This window comes from Aptenodytes patagonicus, chromosome 1 (genome assembly GCF_965638725.1).
Source record: "Aptenodytes patagonicus chromosome 1, bAptPat1.pri.cur, whole genome shotgun sequence".
Taxonomy (NCBI): domain Eukaryota; kingdom Metazoa; phylum Chordata; class Aves; order Sphenisciformes; family Spheniscidae; genus Aptenodytes; species Aptenodytes patagonicus.
In genome coordinates, this window is record NC_134949.1 from 197,859,192 (window position 1) to 197,880,301 (window position 21,110).

Below are 21,110 nucleotides of genomic sequence, written 5' to 3' on the forward strand. Positions count from 1 at the left end.
GGCCGTTCCTCGGGTCGCCGCTAGAGGCCGCGGCGCGGCCGGGGATGGGGCCTGCTCGCCCGGCGGCTGGGGGCGGGGAGCGGCGGCTGCGGCCTGGTCTGCCGGCGGCAGCGAGGGAGGGGAAGGGGCTGCGCGCCCGCCATGGACAGGTTCGCGTGGACCAGCGGGCTGCTGGAGCTGGGGGAGACGCTGGTGGTCCAGCAGCGCGGCGTGCGCCTCTGCGACGGGGAGGAGAAGGTGACGGGAGCGGCCCTGCGCGGGGCCCGGCGGCGCGGAGGGGCCCGGGGGCCGGGGCAGGGGAGCGGGGGAACTCAGCTAAGGGGGCGGCGAGGAACGTGACTGAGGGTGGTATCGGGCGAGGGGGCCTGGCTGGCGGGGGGGCGAGACGAGGGGTGTGAAGGGGCCTGGGCTGCAGGAGGAGCATCGGTCAGAGGCGTGGGAGGACGGTTACATTTTGCTCCAGGGTCTGGCAGGGTTTGGCTCTGTAAGAAGGTTGTTAGGGAGGAGATCAAGGCTTTGTGGCACCGAGGAGGGCCGTGGACGGTGTGCGCCGCAGGGAGGGAGGGTTGGCATCCCCATAGGGCGTGTGTAGCTGGTGTCACTGTCGTGAAACTTGATGTGCGCTGCTTGGGCTGTCACTTCCTGTGTTAGGGGCTAAGCACTTCCCCGTGTTGCTCCGCACAGCGAGCTGTCCTCTCTGGCTTTGGTGTCACCTACAGGGCACGCCATACAATTCACACTTGAGTCATCCTGGTAGCTGTAAAATGCTCCTTGGCTTTGGTTGTGAAGAATGCTCTCTTGCCCTCCGCTCTTATCTGAGCCTGCCCACTTACTCACTTCACTTCGCTGCTGGGCTAACTCTTGATCTCTTCATTTTTCCACACCACAGTAGTTGCATACCCTCATAAAAAACTGTGAAAACGTGCCTCAAGTTTTACAAGTAGGAAGCAGTTTGCTAGCAGATTTTCCACACACTGATTGCTGTCTGATAAATAACTTTTTGACAGTAAAATGGATAGAAGCAATACTCCTATGTGACAGGCCAGAAGATTTCAGACTCTGTGTAGCATCTTCTTATTAGGTCACTTTGCTTTTCTGTATAATATTTACTTTCTTAATTTTTACTTTTTACTTTACTGTGTCAGCAAATAGTGTTCCAAAGCCAATAGCCCTGTTTAAAATACAATATTTAGGAATGTTTGTGTATCTTGCACAGCATATGGAGGGAGGATCCTTCAGGATTTCCTGGGGGAAAGTTTATGTAGTTGAAAAAGGAAGTTTGTGTATATCCATCTAATCCTTTTATACTAATTTTCGCCATTGTTTCTTAAACTTCATTTATTGTGTTTTCTGAAAAAAGAGAGTGTTCTCAAAATATTGGCTAGATGAATCTGATTGCTATGTTGTGATAATGCGTAATATTTCCAAGATGAGTATTTATGCAACTTACTGGTTAAATTTGTTGTTGTTCTATTTTTCCTGTTTAGGTGAAATTTGATAGTGGAGTATTACTGCTTAGCACACACAGACTAATCTGGAGGGATCAGAAGAATCATGTAAGTCCCACTTTTGTCTCTTTTATGTCATTCAATTGTAAATTCCATAATAAACAACAGGTAGTTTGCAGTGAAAAGACTGCACACAGAGAGATTTTTCTTTCCTTCGTGTGTGTTTTGTCTTAAAAGTTTAGTCCATTTTTTTGTTCACAGTGGAAAGAAAATTATGTACAAGGAATGTTCTCTCACCCAATTCTGCTTTAATAAAATGATCATGCAGACATGAGGAGGGATGGGAATGAATCATATAAATTTTCCTTTTCTATGGCACAAAAATAGAGGAGAAAAGAGTCTGGTATCATGCACTAAAACCTGTTGGTTTTGAGACTGAAGTTGAATGTGTCAGGCAAATCATAATGTGAACTCCTCTCCCATGCTCCTTGTCTAGCGAGACCTTTTCTGCCTCATTGTGTTTTCAAGTCCAAGTTTCCCTGTCATCTGCTCCCACCATATAGTCCCAGACCATGATGTGATAATAGGATGTGTTTGGTTGGCAGTATTATTTTGTATATGGGTTTTACCTTCCTGACTGCCTGTTCTTGTGCTGAACCATCCCTTCAATAAGCCAGAACATTTGTCTGTACTGCTATGGAGAATTAACTCAGAGGTTAAGTGGCAGTGTCAGAACTACAGTGTAATACTGCTGCTGAACGCTTTGTATCATCAAGCCTGAGATTGCAGGCTAGAAATGGGTGAGAAAGACTACAAACACATACAAAGCTCTAAGCATAGACTGTGACAACGTGCACCACTTTGCAGCTGCAATTGAAGGAGAAGTCCTCCTCAGAACCAGGTTGGATTATGCTCATTTTGGACACAGTCATTTAGAAATTTAGCCCTGGAAGCCAAAGTATAGACAGAGCATGTTCAGATGACAACTTTTCAAAGGCCTGTTATATTCCGCTGGACTGGTTTTGCGCAAGGATAGCTGAAGCACCTCTCACACCCAAAGGCCATTCCCTACCAAATATCACATCCTTGCTCCAAAGCAGGGAGCTACTAAGAGACTTCTAAAGGTAAGGTCACAAAGGATGTTCTTAATTTGGCAAAGCAATATATTTTTTCCTTAGGGATTGTTTGCAGGAACTTGAGAACTATTTTTAGTACAAATTTTTCAAAATGTTTTGAGAGCTAGTCCCCAGGATGGGGTAACTGTTAAAGAAGTCAGGGGTTGATTGGCCAGATCATGAACTATTTTGTATAAATTAACTTTTTTTTTGGCATAGTCAGCATGAGATAATTTAGTTGTGCTAAACTATCTGTGTAATTCATCTCTTACTTCTTCATCAGCATCTCTTCTTGACACAGGTGGGCATGTACTGCAACGTGCACTGCTTCTGATCTTCTCACTTGGACATTTTACTTGCTTGGAGTAACATTAAGTGTTATGGCTTCAGCAAGTCTAACAACTGTCCATATCCCCATTCTCTCCTTCCCAACAAAAGGATGACATTCATCTCTTGTCCCTGACTTCCCCTGCTCCTAGGCTACATGATTCCTTGTATCAAGATCATTGAATTTGCTAAATCAGCAGAGAAGAAACTTGGAAGATAAGAAAAATAGTTTTCTTTTAACAAATTAATTTAACTCAGCAAAGATTCTGACAAGCTCCAGGCTTGATTAAGAGAAGGGGCAGAAACATATGGCCAGGAGATGGGCAAAAATTACCCAGTTCTGATCTAATACAGACCAATTCTGTCTCAGCAGAGCCAGGTTTGTTTTTTAATTTTAAATCTATGGTTCACAAATAACTTTTTTAGTGCGGTAAATGAAGCTGATTCTTTCTCAAGCTCTTAGGATTGAAACATGAGGAGCACAATGCCCTTTTATTTTCATGGTGAGTTGTTGAGTAAGCTCAGCTGTGATATAACATCAGCCTTAGAAACTTTAGCTAGCTTACCTAGAATAAACTTGTAGAGAGTCTGCTTTTATTGTGTCAGCAAACTTTAGTAATAAATGGGGCACTAGTCATTAGGTTAACATAGCAAACCTTTTTACAAAAACAGACAGCTGTGTTTTATAGCTGCTGTTGTTACATACCATCTGCAGTTGAACAGTATAGAAAATACAGCGATTTCCAAAGGAAGAAAAATACATAATTCTTTTAAGTTTGTTACATAGCTAGATTTGTACAACATTTTAAATCATAAAGTCATGCATAATGTGAGCATGAGACATTAGAAAAAAAATATCCAAATAAACTCACAGCATTTTTAACACATCTCTCTTTTTATATCCCTTCCTCTTGCTTCTCTCACCTGGAAGGGGTGATTCTAAGTCCTTGTGCTTACAATAAGTTCATAACTTTCTAACTGTGAACTAAATGAATCAATCATTTTGACAGTGTACATACTATAAATAGTTGGATCCTTTTGTCATTTTCAAAAACTTTTTTTTGTTTCTTTACACAGAAGTATCATTCTGCCTGTATTTAAAGTGTCCAGAGCTATGTGGGCATTTTACAAACAGTAACCTCTTCTATATAACGACTGTAGAATCTGAAGCCATAGAAGAATCTAAACAGCTTGTATTAAGAGTTTTTAGAACAGGAAGTACAACCCATGTTTTTTCCCAATGAGAGATCTACTCATTAGTCGGAGTTCCTGCATGTATACTTCCCTAATCTCCAATTTAATGAGTATTTAATCATTTCATGCAAAGAGGAACAATTTTGGTAGTAGGGATTGAGAGGGCCCTGTAACAGTGTTCATTGTAACCTGGTGTTAGGCACACCCTCATGGCAGATGGAAGAGAGGTTCAAAGAGGGAATGTAACCTGTGTTTCCTGTATTCTGGGTGACTGTGTTGATCACCAAGCTATTGTGCGGAAGACAACGTTCACTAAAGGACACTCACCAAAACAAGACCAGGCACCTAATTAGATGCTTTGAATTGCTCCTTTGAGCAATTTCTGTCTCAAATGCATGTAGAAAGAGTTTAGCCTGGGTGGGTTAGTCTCCCACAGATGGATACAGTCTTGTTTCTTGCTCTGCTTTGTTTTGTCTAAAGCACAGTCCAATAAATGTGTGTTGAGATGCATCAATTGCTGGATTAAGTCCTTGGGTGTGGGATAGATGAAGAAATTCCTATTCCACTCAGAGGATAGTCTAGTTTTTCAGACGTTCAACACTTAAAAGACTGGTGCTTTTGGATATCATTTTAGCTCCCAAAGTAACATCAATGCAAAAATGTTAAGAACCTATGAGCATTCTGCACCTACAGGGATAAGCTGCAGTAGTGTGGAAATTTTAGTGTTTAAATTTTGAACTTAGATACTAAAGACTTGTTAAATTCCCAAGTCCTGTGAATCTAGCTTGAGGTGTCTAAAGTCGACACATTGACACTTAAGTTTGATTTCTTTTTTTTATTATCTAGAACCCAGTTTCAACTTCATATTAAGTTTTCTACTTACGTTTCTGTTTAATAGATTGTTTCTATTGTTACTATCATATTTCATATGGGGTGCCTCAGGCAACACCTGTAGAAATCTGTACTGTTTGTGAAATGGAGAAAGAGAACACTTGCTTTTAGAGAATGAATAGTCAGGATATGGCTTTAATTTCACTTGTGTTTGCATTGATTGTTCCAGGAGTGCTGCATCGCTATACCTCTGTCTCAGATCGTCTTTATTGAAGAGCAAGCAGCTGGGATAGGAAAAAGGTAAGGTGATAGTCCTTGTCCTTGTCCTTGTCCGATGGATAGTTTGCCCATGCATGTTATGTGAGGTACCCAAGATTATATATTAATTCATGGTAGGCTCCATTTGCAATCCAGGTTTCCAGACTGACAGCCACAAGGACCTGCTTTCCTCACTTGAGATCAAATGTGTAAGAGACTCATGACAAAGCAGTGTTTGATGTGATTTGTTAAATAACTGTCTTGTAATCACTAAACAAGTATGTGTTCTAGCTTGCCATTTTCATTTGGTTAGTCATAAATGACAACAGTGATTTTGCTGGATCTAAATTTAAAAGCTAATTTTAGTCTTTTGTGCCACAGAACTGGTTGGGGATAGAAACTCTGCCAGATCCTGTATTATATAGCTTTTCATGACCATATGATTGATTTTGAGCATGGAAATGCTAGCGATGGTGAGAAGGAACTCAAGTGCTTCCACTCACTTGAATACCTAATTCGGTATGGGATGTGTATAAAGAAGTTTCACAAGAAACAGAGAAAAAAATATTAACTGGAGAAATATATATGTAGTTGACATCTGCTTGCAGCCTACAGTCAGATGGGTAGGGTAGTAGGCTGGGGGTATCCAGGAGAAATCAGGCAATTCACTATTGCTGGAGAAGTCAAATAAATAAAGACCCATGAAAAAAGTATCAGTAAAATGAAATGGGAATGGCAGATCTGTAGTCATGCTGTGATAGCAGTCTGTTATGTTCCTAAAATAATGCTATCTCAAAGTTTGTTTTGGTGGTAGGTGTCATTTTAGACTGTTATTTCCATGCACATTACCTTTGAATGTTGGTTTTGGACATACTCACATACAGTGTTCGCAAGTGACATATACAAGTGGGATAGATTAAACATAATATTGAGACCTTTTGTTTTCCTGTGAAAAAGATAGTGTATTTTGGCAGTAGTTATTGCAAGTCAAAAGCCAAAACAAACGACTACTCGATGATTAGTTTTTTATCTTAACTAAAAGATTTTTCAAAAATTATTGCTTGAAATGTTAAAATTTGTTACGTTTATTTCTTAAGAATTGATGGTGGGTACATTTTAAATTTGTGAGATGTTGCTGTTTTAGAGGTTATAGTAGTTTTTATGCAATATCTACTATAATATTGAGTCAAAATACTTAAATGTTGATGCACAAACATAAAGCATTATTTGATGTACTTTAGCTCTTATGTGAGGTAAAGTTAATAGAGGTTTTGATTAAATGGTTAACTTTGACTGTAGAAATAATTTTTTTAGATATTACAGAAAGCTGCCTCTTCTCTTTCCTTTAACTTTTTCTTAGTGCCAAAATAGTAGTTCATCTTCATCCTGCTTCTTCAAACAAAGAGCCTGGTCCATTCCAAAGCAGCAAATATTCCTACATCAAACTTTCTTTCAAAGAACATGGGCAGATTGAGGTAAGTTTTGTACCATGCAAGCCCAGCATATCAGATCTTTGGACATGCTTTTCTCCTCTTGCTGCGTTAATGATAATTTTCCATGATCCTTCCATGTTTACTTTTGAGGTGGAGCTTTTTCAATACATCCCTTTCAAAGACAAACACTACAAGCCTTCAGGGTTCTCTACTTTGCTTAAATAATGCAAATAGAGTTCCAAAAATGTCAAGAGGCATTATTAGGCTTTGTCCTTATTTTAGTAGTTTTAATATAATCTTATACTTCCTTTTTTAATCTTTTAAATTGAACACAGGATTTTCCAAAATGACGTCTCTGAAATCTGTTAAATGTTTAACAGACTAAAAGATGTTTCTTTGTAGCTAACCATCTACTGAACAGGAATCAAGCAACTTATTCCTAATCATCTCTCAAATTTTATTGCTGAACACTTTTTGTTGCTTCAGAGCTTTGTTTCATTTTATGTTTTATAAATATTTCTTTTACCTACACCAAATCTCAAAGGCATTGAGCATTCTAAAAAAATGTAATATATTTTTAAAAGAAGGCTTATCCTAAAAAACAAAGAAATTGCACTCTGTAAAGAAATTTCACAGTATAAGATCCTCACTTGATGAGACTAAGAACTTTAACTGAACAATGAAAAAAGCTGTACCTGTTCACTGCAGAAAATCAGATTTTCAATTTGAATTAGTTATAAATGTCTTATAAATGCATGTGCTTGATCAGACTCACTTTCATTTCTTTGTGAGCAGTTTTCAGCTTAGGACGAGTGTAGATTTATGCCTAGTTATAATTGTATATGTGTTTTGCCTAATCATGACCTTATTTATTTTAATGTTAATGTTCGTGTCTGAAAAGCAAGCTTACTATGCTAACTGGTTACCTAGCATATCAATTACACTCCAGATCTTTTCTTTATGACTTCAGAATGCTTTCCTGTGAACTCTGAACAACCATAAGAATGGAGTAGGTTTTCTTTCTGGATTTTGGTCAGTGGGATACACTTATTGTTAGCTAATTAACTAATGCCTCCTTCCGGTACTAGCAATAAACAAATAAGTGTAATTGATCTGTGTGGATGTCTTTATATTGTTGAATTAACAGATCAATAGCAATTAGATTGTTCAACTTTCCTTCCTTTTAAAAGCATGCCTTTGAGCAAACCTCGACATTTTTAACTTTAGCATGTTTTGGAACATTTTGAATATCTGAAAAAAGTATTTTACAATAGAAGTACTTATGCGAGTTTGACTATTAACTACATGGCTCCTCCTCTAATGTGTGTATTTTTGAAGATTGGACATTAAGAATTTCCAGATAATGAATGTTGTACTGTGGATGTGTAGGTGTTACCATGCTTTGTCTTACAGTGAAGTTTATTTCATCTACCACCAAGATGCTAAAAATACCCAGAGGTACTCTGCACAGTTTATGAAACATCTGTTGCACTCTCTAATGTTTGCAGTTCTATAGACGATTATCGGAAGAAATCACCCAAAGGAGATGGGAGAACATGCCTACTGGTCAGACCATTCAAGTTAACAAGGATCCACAGGTATGTGCAGAGCTTCTGAGCAGAATCTGTATGTAATCTCGTTTCCACTTCTTGCTGCCCCCATATACTGCATCTGGCATGCCTCTCTAACCAACACCGTGGGCACATGTGGGAATTCAGCTTTACTTTGCCTATTTCTTCACTGGCATAAATTAGTTTCTCCTTTGCAGTTTTCACCTGATCTAGAACACTGTGGCCTCTCTTCCTTGAGAGTGTTTAGACTTGAATAGTTGATAATGAGCTCCATTTTTTGTATGTAGTCAGACACACACTCACATAATGCAAATATTTTATATATATATTTGCATATAATTTTATTCAGCATGAGAGATCTAATGAAGCTGAAAGATTTTTGGTCTTAATTGTGATTTCTTTTCTGTTTTATTTTTTGTGGCTGGAAGTCAGATATATAACATGTAACTTTTATATAACTCTGGAACCTATATATGTTTGATTTAAATGTATATTCTAAATGGACAGTTATGGAGAATCTCTTTGTCATATGTTAGATTGCCTTCTTTATCTGTCTGCATACTTCGAGGTTACAAATCTGATAAACACGTAGATGTTTCTGTATATGAATACATGAATATATTGAACATATAGTACTATATGAATGAAATAGGATGATTGTTCAACGTCAAATCACTAAACTAAAGATTGTTCAACGTCAAATCACATATGTATGTCCTCCTTTGTAAATGTAGTACCTATAAAAATAGTTGCATTTGGGAATGCAATGGGGAAGCCTGTACCCTGCGTCAAGAATCACGTAATGAAAATGCCTTACCTCCTGTTCTTACTCGTAAGTCATAGCAAACCATTAACACCAGTGCTAAGCTTTGCAGTCAAAGATTGAGGGCTGGCACCACTGCCACTTAGGTACCAGCCTTTCTAAAACACATTCAGCAGCAAATGAAAGGTTCACCATCATCTCCATTCCGATACTCCTCAGCAAGGTCAATTAGACTGCACTTAGCGTTGTGTTTCTGTGGCTATGTTTCTTCAGGCTAGATTTCTCAAGGTATTCATGTTTAGATACACTCATGCATTTCCACAGCTCTAGTATTGATGTTCACATGGACTTGGGAGGCTTTAATTGAGATGAGCTGGAATGCTCAGTCTGGATCAGGCTATTAAGCATCTTCATATTAATAGCTTCAATATAATAATCTTATTATCTGTCTACTACAGCAAATTCATACATGCTTGACACTTACCGTTTATTTTTTTACACTGGTTTAAAAAATACTTTCAAGAAACATATGAACTATTGTATGCATATCAGCTCTTTGCGGGAACGTTTCCTGTCTTCTAATGTAAGGTTTTTCACAGTGAGGCAGATGAGAAAACTTAGCATTTCCTATTTTGATTCCTTTCATTATTTTCTTTTGCAGGCAGGAAGAATAAGGGCTGTAGGAATTGTAGGGATCGAAAGGAAATTAGAGGAAAAAAGAAGAGAGACTGACAAAAACATTTCCGAGGTAAATACTACTGAAGTTTCAAGGTCAACCACCTGTCTGAGCCATTTACATTCATTCATACTTTCTTTTAGGGGCAGCTGAGACTATTGTTTTTGTTGAGAAGTCTGAATTGAGTAAGAGTGTATAGTTTACAGTTAATTTTACTTTGTTTAACTGGCTTTTCAATATATGTAAAGGTACTTCATTTAAACAGTTCCTTTCAAGAAGACTGTTCTTTGAAACTAATGGTGTGTATTTATAAAATTAATTTTGGTAGAATTAGAAATGTGAGTTCAGTTACTTTTCATCAGGGGAAGCAGAACACAAAGGCATCTGCAGAAAGAGACTCTTACAAGTTTTGGGGGGGGTTCCTTCCTTTTTTCTACAGCTAATTTTGGTTTCAATTGAAAATTTAATATATATGAAGAAGAATACGCTGATCTAAGTGTCTGCACATAACTGTGGTGAAGTTAGGTTTTCATCTTATGAATATTGAGTTTTTAAATGTTAGATTTAGGCTTATAATTACAGTAAAATGTTCTGCAGTCCAGGCATTGGCAAGATGTTACAAGTATCTGCGAAATACCTGGGCTAGATGGAGACCATCCTTTTTCCCAGAAACAGCACAATAGTTGAATTCCGGATGCCAATACTGATGGAGAACAGAGGCAATTAATTTCTTCATATATACCTGGGAGCAATATCCTCAAAATAGTCTGGTTCTGTCTTGGTAGTAGAGATCAATACAGAAGTTCTCATAAACTACATGCAACAGATTTGTTCTTGTGGCAAAACTTTATGGGATTCTGTGTGCCACAATACAAAAGGCGTTCACTGCTCTGATACATTACAGAAAATTATAGTACCTTTGCAGGCCGCATGCTGTTTCAGATACTGGTAGCATTAAACTTTTTCCTTTCTGTTTATGAGGAACGTAATGAATGAAGTTCTGTGTGTAGTTCAAAAGGTATTGTGGTTACATGCGTGTGTATATAGTTCAAAAGGTATTGTCTGGTTATTTTTTCCTTTAGTAGCTTTGTCAGAGAGTAAAAAAAATCCATTTATACGTGTTGTATGAACAGAGGAAAACCATGACTTGTAAAATCCTGCCTTCCTCCAGCTTTGAATGTTATAAATGACTTAATTTAAAAAATGGTGCCCTGGCTTCCAGCAAAAGGCTTCCTGCATCTGCTGTTCACTGCTGATAAGAATCCAGTTCTTTAGCCTTTTGTTTATCTGAGGAAGTTCCTGTTAGGTGTGTGCACATTCCCCTTTGTTTCCAGGCCTGCCCTCGGTGAGTCAGGCAGAGGAGGAGTTAGACACAGCATGCTGTTTATTTAGCTAAATCAAGGGTTCTTTTGATGAATGATGTTTTCATGCAGGTTATAGAGATTAGAAATAAGCTGAGAAAAGCCTTGTTAGAAAACTTTTTGTTGATATCATATACAAGAACAGTAGAAGGACTTTGATTTACACTAGAGATTGGGAAATCTATTGTAAATTATTGAATTTGGCAGATTAGGAAGTAAGAAGAAATATTCCAAAGAGAAGCTTTTGTTCTGATAGTGGTAGATTATTGTTATACGGTGGTATAGTTTCTTTTCTCCCCTTGGACCTAGCTTTGTCCCACTTAATTTTGGATACTTAACTTAGGTACCAAGTGTTAAGAGGCTAGACTTCTCCAGTCAGTGGGGAAACACTGGCACCATTAGGAGGGATTCAGATGAAGAGCAAACCCTGTCCCTTGCTGGAGGCATCTCTTTCTCTTCTTTGCGTGTTGAATCTCAGACCAATAAGCTTCTAAGTAAGGCGCCTAAATGTAGATGGGAACAATTGGGTCTTCCTGCACAAATTCCGCTAAAATGTGTCTTTCTAGTGGGGGATTAGTCAGAATAAGCGAAGGATCATATAGAAGCAATGGCTGGAAGCTGTAGGCAAGATGTATCTCTGGTCTGACATACTGTAACTGAACAACCTTCTTTACTTGTGGCTGGAGGGGTTGGGTGCTGCTGTCAGGCAAGCTTTAGCTGAAAAGGTTCTGGATTTTTTCTCACACCAGTTGTTCAGAAAAGGTTGTTTGAAAAGGTTGACCACCTGGGCACGTTATCATGTATTTGAGAGAAGCGGGTGAGAAGGCTGAATGTGTGTTGCTGAGGATGGGAGAAATGAGAGTTGCTTTTTAATATAGTTGCATTAATATAGTTGCTAACTCCTTTTTTTTTTTTAACATGAATTTTTTAATGCTAGTTGGTTATCATTATTAAAACTTCTGAATTTCAGTGTACCTTCAGCTTTTTTTAAAGTATGTTTTATTTAATCCTAAAAATGCCCTTTGTGGGTTGTTGTAGAATTGTTGTATTTGAGACAGTAGCAGTTTACTAAGCTTAATAGACTTGATATAATTGTGGTCCTATGATGGATGTCCAGTTTATTACTTTTTTTTTTTGTGGAAACAAAAGGTTTCTTAGACTAGAAAAAAATTGTTTTGTACAAATAATTTTTTCCCTTGCTCTAGCAGGTATTTTGGTTTTTAGGTCCAACAACTAGAGTTTTCAGAGGATGCTTTTTATCTGGTTTTTATCTTAATTTATTTAAATCTGATCATTTGTCTCATGGACCTTATTTCCTTCATCTTTTTAGCTGTTTTTTGTTTATTATGGTAGCACCACTGTTCCTATGTATGCGATACTTAAATGAAGAGATGTTGCCACACATTTTCAGAGGTTTTGTCTCTTCAGTTAAGCGTACATGTGAAAGCATATACCCTCTTCCTTGCTCATTTGAAATGACTGTTTCTTACTAACTTAGTAACATCTACTGATTAAAGTAAAGTTGTCTGTCTTGTCAGGAGGAGTACTTCTGTAGCTTTACAGCTGGCTTGCTGCTAGCCAGTAACAACAGATCTCCTTGAGTGAGGGTTAACTGTTGGAAGAAAACCTACCATCACCACTAAGAAACCTTCCCCCATCTTTTAGGAGAGCATAATAAACTTGGACAGTTTAATCTTTTCTGGGCCTCAGTATCTCATTGTTCTTTCCTTTCATATGGACTTCATAAATCATATTGAACTAGTGTTCACATACTAGAAAAGCGTGTGATTGATTCTTTTCTTCATTCTTTGTTGTTTATGGTTTGTATAATTTTAAGACCTCATATAAAACAGATACATCAACCAATTATATATAATATCTCACATTGTAACATACTAATCTAAAGGGATAGCAGCTCTTACGAATAGCTTGGATAGGTGGACAAAGATAGCTCACTGTCTCCATGAAGCTGAATGTTGTAATTATACTGATCTGCAGTGTCTGCTTTTCATTTCAGGCTTTTGAGGATCTTAGCAAACTAATGGAGAAGGTATGGCATGTGTCACTTACCCAAGTAGACTTATGCTTGTTTTCTCAGTTTTAAGTATGCTTTTCTCCGTTGAGCTGAAAGTTGACTTATCTATGTGTCTTTCTCGATAGGCTAAGGAAATGGTGGAGTTATCCAAGTCAATAGCTAATAAGATTAAAGAAAAACAAGGTGACATCACTGAGGATGAGGTAAATGAATTTTGTTTTTAAAGTCAACAGAAATGTTCCTATGCAAAGCAAAAAGCTATCCATTTAATACATGTAATGTTAATAAAGAATACTTCATGGTTGGTTTTTTGTGTGTTTGAATTCTACATAAACTAAACGTGACTTAGTTGTTTAGTGTTAGTTTTTCTTTTGACCCTTTCTTAAAAGCAAAGATTTTACTGCCTTTGTGTAAATTTTTGTATTTTTGACCTCTGCTGGTCAAAAATAAATTGTATTAAGTCTTGCCTTCTCTTTGCTAGTAATTGACTTTATTGGTAGTAAACTGAACGGATTTATTCACCAAAACTGTCTTATAGTAATAAAATCAAAGACTTTTAAAAACCAGACTCATTCACTAGCTGATGTACTTCTAAATTTATTTATTTATTTGTTTAGACTATTAGGTTCAAGTCCTATCTACTGAGTATGGGTATAGCTAATCCAGTTACTAGGGAAACTTATGGATCTGGTACACATTACCACATGCAACTGGCGAAGCAACTAGCTGGAATACTGCAGACACCATTAGAGGTAAAGTACCTAATTTTGCACCAACATTTTCCGTGTGTTGCTGAATTTTGGTGTAAATGTGTTTTGGCTGTAGTACTGTGCCTCTTTTTAAAGCCTCAGGTTTTGCAGCACAGCCTCATATTCAATGTTTATGGAAGGAATATATATCCTCTTTGTGAATAAGAAAGTTTAAATATAAGTAAGAATTTTTCTTTGGAGTAATGCCATCTCAACTTCTAATTTGCGAAATATCAGTGATATTTAGAAACTCATGCTAGCAGTCTTTCTTCTATTTGAACAGCCCTGTATTCATCCCTTGCTGCAGAATATTACTTTTTTAAAGAAAGAGTGAAACAACACTGACTTTGAAAATATAAGTAGTCAGTTTTTAAACTGCTTAAAAATTACATATTTTGAAAATATAGTGCAGAGTTATTACATGGATTACCCCCCCCAGTAACATCTCATATTTTAATTTATCAGACGCTATTACAGAATTCAGGATCCTCACCAAAAAGTTAGATTTCAAGTTGCAACTTATAAGGCTATATGTCTACTAAGTAAACGCATACATATTACAGTATTTTTGTGAAAGCTATGTGCTACCTACTATGATCAGAATGGAAAACTGAGTGTGTCTGAAAAACAAAAATGGTAAATTGATTGATAGATTTAATATATTGAAATTCCTTGTTCCTGTGATTTATTCTCTGCTTTAAAATCAAAGTAATTCACAGTCTTTGGATGTAGTATCAGTGTTTTGCATTTTAAAATGATTGGAGAAAGATATAATATAACAACTTACCTCTCATGCTAGAAATGCGTGGTATTGCCTGGGTAGTTTTTTTCATTAAGGCCCATCATTTAGCTCCTCTGTTTTACCTGTTTAATCAGTCAAATGCAAGTTGAGATACTGTGTTTACTAGATCAATGCTATTTCTCTTACCAGTCTTGTGCTTAACACAGGAGCGAGGAGGGATCATGTCACTTACAGAAGTGTACTGTCTGGTAAATCGCGCACGAGGATTAGAGGTGAGAAATTGGTTTTATTAAGTATTTTATAAAATGTACTTCAGTGATAAGGTAATAAAAGAAAAAGGGTAAAAATGTTCCCTACCACTTGCTCACTCTACCTGTCTAACAGCATGAAGTGATCAGCCCTTTATTAAAATTAGGGGTTTTACCTTTTTCCTTTCTCCTTCTTCCATGTAATGTTTATGTATCCTCTATAAGTTGTCATACTGTATGCCGCTTTTTATAATAGCATATAAAAGGGAAAACCCATCCTTACCTGGAAAGAAAACTGAAAGGACAGAGAATACTAAAGAATGATAATTTTTTTTTTTTTTTTTTTTTTTTTTTCCCCAAAATACATCAATTCTTTCTGTAAACAGGGCAAGAAGGATTATTATAGAACACATAGTAAGGGAACAGAAAGGAGCACAGAAGCCAAGAAAATAAACTGGACAATAGAAAGGAAGAGAATTAACAATATTGTGTAACCTGTTGTATTTTATAGCTGTAGTTATTAAAACTGTTTGGCTTGGTGTTATGCTGTATACTTGCAATGCAAGCTGTGAATAAGTATGGTTTACTGTTTTAATAGTTGCTGTCACCAGAAGATTTAGTAAATGCTTGTAAGATGCTGGAGTCACTGAAATTACCACTAAGGTAAGAGCTTTACAGTTGTATTAATAAAACATGGCACTCACAAGTCAGACCATGGTGCTTGGATGACTTAATATTTTACCTGCAGTAGATTTGTTTTAAACAAAGTCATCCTTTGCTTAAAGGATGCTGCTGTATGCACCAACATCCACTCTACATTAAAATACGAATTTTTAACCATGGTTCACTTTACTAGGAAGACTTTTCACTTCCAATATGGTTTTTTCAGACTGGGGAAGGTGTTTAACTAAGCCCAGACATATGCCCTGCTCTTTTCAGTCTCTTCAGATTTTGAAGATGCTTTTAATGTTAAGTTCATTTTACAGAGCTTTTTTTTTTTTTTCCCCTTTTGTAATGTGGTTATAGGTGTGGATGCATTAGAAATGTGACCGTAGGTGATGTGCACAGGGCTTTTAATTACTTTGACTCTCTTTTGATTTTAGGCTTCGGATATTTGACAGTGGTGTGATGGTGATTGAACTCCAGTCTCATAACGAAGAGGAAATGGTAGCTTCTGCTTTAGAGACAGTAAGTGTACTTCATTTCCTTCAGTGTTCTGACCGTGGTGGGGAAATTTAAACACATTAGGTAGAAAAACTTGACATACAGGATTTCCTTTTGAGGTTTTGAAATACAAAATATTCAGCTTCCAAATCTTCTAACAGTAATACTTAAATAGCACTTTTCATCTTCAAAGTGCTGTGCAGGCAATAATCTTAGTCATTGCTTTCTTCTTAAGGAATAAATCACTTTTCCATCTCTTTTCAAACTTCGTTAACCTTCAACCTTCCTCCAAATATTTTGCACTGTAGAATGAAATTCATGGCATGTATTAAGCACTTAATTTAACAGAAGCAGACTTCAGACACTGTACACAACGTGCTTGAAGGCAGTGAAAGTAGCTCTTAAATGTTGATATAGGCAGTTGTTTGGTTTGGGTTTATTTCATGAAATAGAACATTGTATGTGTAACATCTTGTACTGAGTTTGCTGGCGTGAAGAGCGCTCAGTTGGAGAGTAGTGCATATAGAATTAAGCTAGCTTCATCAGGAAAAAAAAATAGTATAAATTGCTCAGCGTGGTAAACCTTTGTGGTCTTGCTACCTCTGGACTCTTTAAAGTCCTGCTATCCCATTATTTGATTCATTTTCCTGTGTCTTTTTCAGTGGGATGTAATTTTTTTTTTGTTTTTCATAAAGTTGAGTAAAGGCTGATTCAGTGTATCCAGAGTTAAACATCAAAGTCAAAGAGGACTTTGACTTGGGCAGTCAAGAAAAAGTAGAGCTATCACAGACACCTTTTCACTTGATACATGAGGTGGACTCTTCAGTGCGTTTTGCATGATTCTTACCGTATAGCTTTCTCTCATCAAAAAGATTTTTAGATAAGAGAAGCGTATATAGCCATCTAAAAGATTCCATCCTAAATTATCAAAACTTAAATGCTTCAGTCTTTCAATGTATGTTAATCCTTTCAGTTTGTTTTCTTATATTTACAGAAAAATACCTAGTCCATTTTAGGTTTTTTCTGATTATTTTTGGTTTCTAATTAATTTGTTGCCTTCAGTAAGAGTGCTTATCTCTTTGAAAGGAAAGGAAAAACCTTTTCTTGATAACAAATGAGGTCAACTACAAAAAGCAACAGATGGTGGATTTATTACTGAAGTGCCTTTTTTCTTTTCTTTTCATAATACGAGACTTTGACTCCATAGAAAAATGTAAGGGCGAGGCTTTGAATGAGGAAGGCTAGCCCATAAGGGAAAGGGAAGATGAGATTAGACTTGTGGCCAAAAGCACCCTGTGCTTAATGTATAATGTACAGTAACATGAAACTTCTGAGAAGAAGTGAAAGGAAGTCACAGGGTTTCAGACAGGAGGGAGATGTGGTTTTGAACGGCTGGTGAAGACAGGAAATGACATGGAAGTCAAAGGAACCCAAAGTCACCCTTGAGGAGAGTAGTGGTTTGGGAAGGAAAGATGATTAATCACCCATATGCATATTAGATTGTATAGCTGACTTCCATTACTCAGATTTGATCACTTAGCTTCATAAAATCTCAAGTTAGGACTAATTTAATCTGAGTTTCTGTAAAAAGACTACTGCTGCAAATGACACAGAATAGACTCCTCCCCACCCAGTTATGTGGGAAGCAGGAAATGGCAACTACATCTGGATTTACAAGTTTGCTTGAATCTGAAGCAATGGAGAAATGGAAGAATTATTAATTTGTAGGGTAATAAAACATGTTTATCTGGGAAGTTCAATGCAGTAATAAGTCTGGACTTCATATCTAATATTTTAAGCATCCACATGTCTAACCTGTGTGAGAAGGTTTCATTTTAGCATGTATTAGCGTGGTTGAGACAATGGGGCCAAAGTTTTGAGTCCCAAGACTAAACCTATCTTTTGTGTCAACTGAACGTGATGGTCTCTTTTACTGATCCCTCTAGTATGCCATAACATAGGGTGGACCACTAAGGTTTGGGGATTTTTCTATAGGCAGTGGGGATATTTTAAATCCCATTAAACTCAAATTCTCCACTTCCATCTGAGATGACTTAAATTTGTAAATCGATGACCTGCCCTGAACAGGTCTTTTATTTCCTCATTTAGGCTTCACTGTTTGCAGAATCACTTAGTATAGTTGGGCTGCGTAAATACTGATTGTGACAGTATACTGCTGTCTGAGTTATTCTAACTTTTGTGCTCATCTTGTCCCAAGGCATCTTTTAAAAAATCTGAAGGAAAGGGTACCATGTGATTTTTTACAGATTTAACTCTTTTCTACGTTCCTTTTTTATACTTGGCAATTTTCCCAGGACACAGAAGAGGTATTTTTAAGGGGAAATACTCATAATTATTTGTACTTTTTTTAAATGCAAACAAACTAGTTGTCTTCACAAGGGATTTGCTACCAATTTATCACTTTGCAAGGCTAGACCTGATTCGGTAGTTGAGAGAACTTCATTGTTCTTTTAATGCCATAGTTTGTTTATCTGTGTTTGTTTTTTGACAGGTATCTGAAAAGGGTTCTCTCACAGCTGACGAGTTTGCTAAGCTGGTGGGGATGTCTGTTCTCTTAGCCAAAGAAAGGTAAGTAATAATCGCTGTGTTTAATACCTTCATTATCATGTCGTCCTCATGTAATACAGCACATCTTCTTTTGCTTTCTCTAGGCTGCTTCTTGCTGAAAAGATGGGCCATCTTTGCAGAGATGATTCAGTAGAAGGCTTGAGATTCTACCCAAATTTATTTCTGACACAAAGCTAATGTAGTTTGTGTACAACTTGTTACGTAGCAGTTGAACAAGAGAGCAGAGGGCAGAACCCTTCCAACAGACTTTAAAATTTTTATTTTGTTAGTCAACTGCAACAGTGATGAACATTGCAATGCTTTACCATTCTCAGGTATTTCAAGTGCTGAATCCTCTTACGTGGAACTGCAAGGAAATAGGAATCACTAAGTCAGAAGCATGTTAATTGTCTCAAGCCGGCTAGCTCATGTTTCAAGTTTTATTTGATGTGCTCTGTAGTTTCTCATTTCAAGAGAAGTCAGATGAAGATTCCACACAAGTGAAAGTGGAGAGAATATCCCTGTAGTCTGCCATGAGGGTCGGCATCCAGAAGACAGGTTACTACATACTCCAATTTCAGTTTGTTTATGTCTAGAGCAACAAAGCAGACAGATGTATCCGTAGTGATAAGAGAAGTGACTTTGGTGTGTACTGAGGTATAAGGAACAAACCAGTGTAGAATAACCCCTTCTCCCTGAAGTGATGGACAGTGTTCTAAGAGAGGATCTTGGGGTTCTTGTACTTTGAGACAGAAAGAACTTGCTGCAAGAGAGATTAACATATGTTATGTGAATCTAGAAAACACGGTGTTTATTTTGTCATGTCTTATGCTAATATCTCAGATAGAAGCATTGTTAGCACAGACTTCCTCCCTTCTTTTTCCTTGCCATCTTCCTTCCTGTCTCATTATGTTGCAGTTCGGGTGCCCTTTCTCTGCCCTGTCTTTACATAGCAGAGTGTAGTAGCCTCCTGTCACTCTACCAGACTCTGTGCTTTAATGTGCTTGGTTTGTATCTTGTACTTCTAATGAAAGATCATTTGTTTGTTTAATAAGCCTATTATTTGTTTTGGAGAGACGGTTCATTTGCTTATATCTCGTATGCGAAAACTAATATGCTTTCAATATTGAAGGGAGGGAGAAGACTATCACCCTGTGTTTAATAGTCACAAGGTATATTGTTTGGTATTCCTCACCCTGTGTTCACACTGAATGCAATTTGATAGTCTCAGTTTTCATAACTCCAGTGGAGTTGTTACATTACTTGAAGGTCTGTTGTCATAGTAATAACGGTAAGTGGATGTTTACGATCCACGTCACCTAAATTTTTGGCGTTTTGAAGTGACCAGTTTTAATAAATAACAAAATTCATTCAAAGTATGGGCAAGGACAACATATAGGTAACTGCACTGTGGTTGTAATGGCCAAATCAACATTACAAAAAAGGAGAAAAAGTCTTTTAAGAGCCTGAAAATATTTTCAGAACTATTTCAGTGTTGCCATAGCTTAGACGAGGGTTAAGAGCCTGCCAATAAGGAGTTCAGCGCAGAGATCCCAACAGTGATGATGCTTTTGGTTTGTAGGATGCTCATTTAGATCCAGGGAATTGTGTCCTCTTATCCTTGTCACGAGCAAACTTTTATGCAGTGCTTTCTTTAGGGCAGTTTTCCTCTGTTTCATGAAGGTGCTAAAACTAATGTATTTGACACAGCTGAAGGAACCGGTTCCACACTATTCTTATTGTGTTAACCATCCAGTATGATCTCTTCAGGAGCCTTACGGCTTGCTGCTTTTCTTCATCCTCCCCACAACCCACAGAAGAGATCTATGCGAGGTACGCTAAGCATCATGCATCTAAGGAGGGACTGAAAAGTGAGAAATTCGGAAGCAAAAAGCTGGTTTGTGACAACTGTTTCTTTTGCCCAATACCCAAACCTGTCAAGGGACACCAGTGGTTTATGGGCCTGAACCTCTGCCCACAGGGGGGCGTGTCTTCTGCAGAAAGAACAAAACCAGAAAGGAAATGCCAAGTGTAAACTCCCAGCCTTTGTTGCTCCAACCCTGAGCGTTTCGTTATCTTAATTAAGCAATAACAATACAGCCTATCTAGAATGATGGTACCTTCTCAAGCTTTTCTTTCCCAAGATTTTTCCTTGACTTTTTTTTTCCTACAGGGAAGAAATCTATAGGGTAAATTGTATAGCTGGTTTAGAATTTCAACATACACATGAGAAAAGTAATAAAAATTAAAAGATTTTTCTTAAATAGACTGTTCTGTCTTTTTTTCCTCCTAAAAGTTTTGGGCAGCTTTAAAATCTTTGAGCATCAAAATCTTGCGGTTCTGTGGGGCAGGTTTTTAAAGCACTTCATATTTTTGCTGTCTCATTTTGTACCTGAAAGGGTACAAGATAGTTTTGATTTAAAATTAAAAGGCAGAATTAAATGTAATTAGAGTGCCCTGGTTCTGTTGCCGAGTAGCCTGTGACCCATCCCAGACAGAATTGCAGAACTATAGATATCTACACAAGCACCAGTTTCATGAGGGAACCGGTCTGAGTCCGAGCCAAGCATATATCCTGTGCTAGCGTTGGAAAGGCTTTTGACACATTCGAATGTGTTTTCCCAGCT

The 21,110-nt window shown here is 37.5% G+C and overlaps 1 protein-coding gene across 1 annotated transcript; it reads left to right on the forward strand.

Moving 5' to 3' along the window:
- Window positions 1-126: 126 nt before the first annotated feature.
- VPS36 (vacuolar protein sorting 36 homolog) lies at window positions 127-20,747 on the forward strand. Its single transcript, XM_076364173.1, has 14 exons — window positions 127-237; window positions 1,488-1,556; window positions 5,145-5,215; window positions 6,534-6,648; window positions 8,115-8,204; window positions 9,602-9,688; window positions 12,995-13,027; window positions 13,138-13,215; window positions 13,630-13,764; window positions 14,710-14,775; window positions 15,350-15,414; window positions 15,855-15,939; window positions 18,428-18,504; window positions 18,588-20,747. The coding sequence occupies exons 1-14, from the start codon at window positions 142-144 to the stop codon at window positions 18,679-18,681; spliced, it is 1,161 nt and encodes a 386-aa protein (XP_076220288.1). The 5' UTR covers window positions 127-141; the 3' UTR covers window positions 18,682-20,747.
- The last annotated feature ends 363 nt before the right edge of the window (window positions 20,748-21,110 follow it).

Bases quoted from the DNA above. Each gene is read 5' to 3' on its own strand.
- VPS36 (XM_076364173.1), top strand. From the start codon at position 142: ATGGACAGGTTCGCGTGGACCAGCGGGCTGCTGGAGCTGGGGGAGACG. The intron at 9,689-12,994 runs GTAAATACTACT...TTTTCATTTCAG, and splicing joins CTGACAAAAACATTTCCGAG to GCTTTTGAGGATCTTAGCAA. The intron at 18,505-18,587 runs GTAAGTAATAAT...TGCTTTCTCTAG, and splicing joins GTTCTCTTAGCCAAAGAAAG to GCTGCTTCTTGCTGAAAAGA.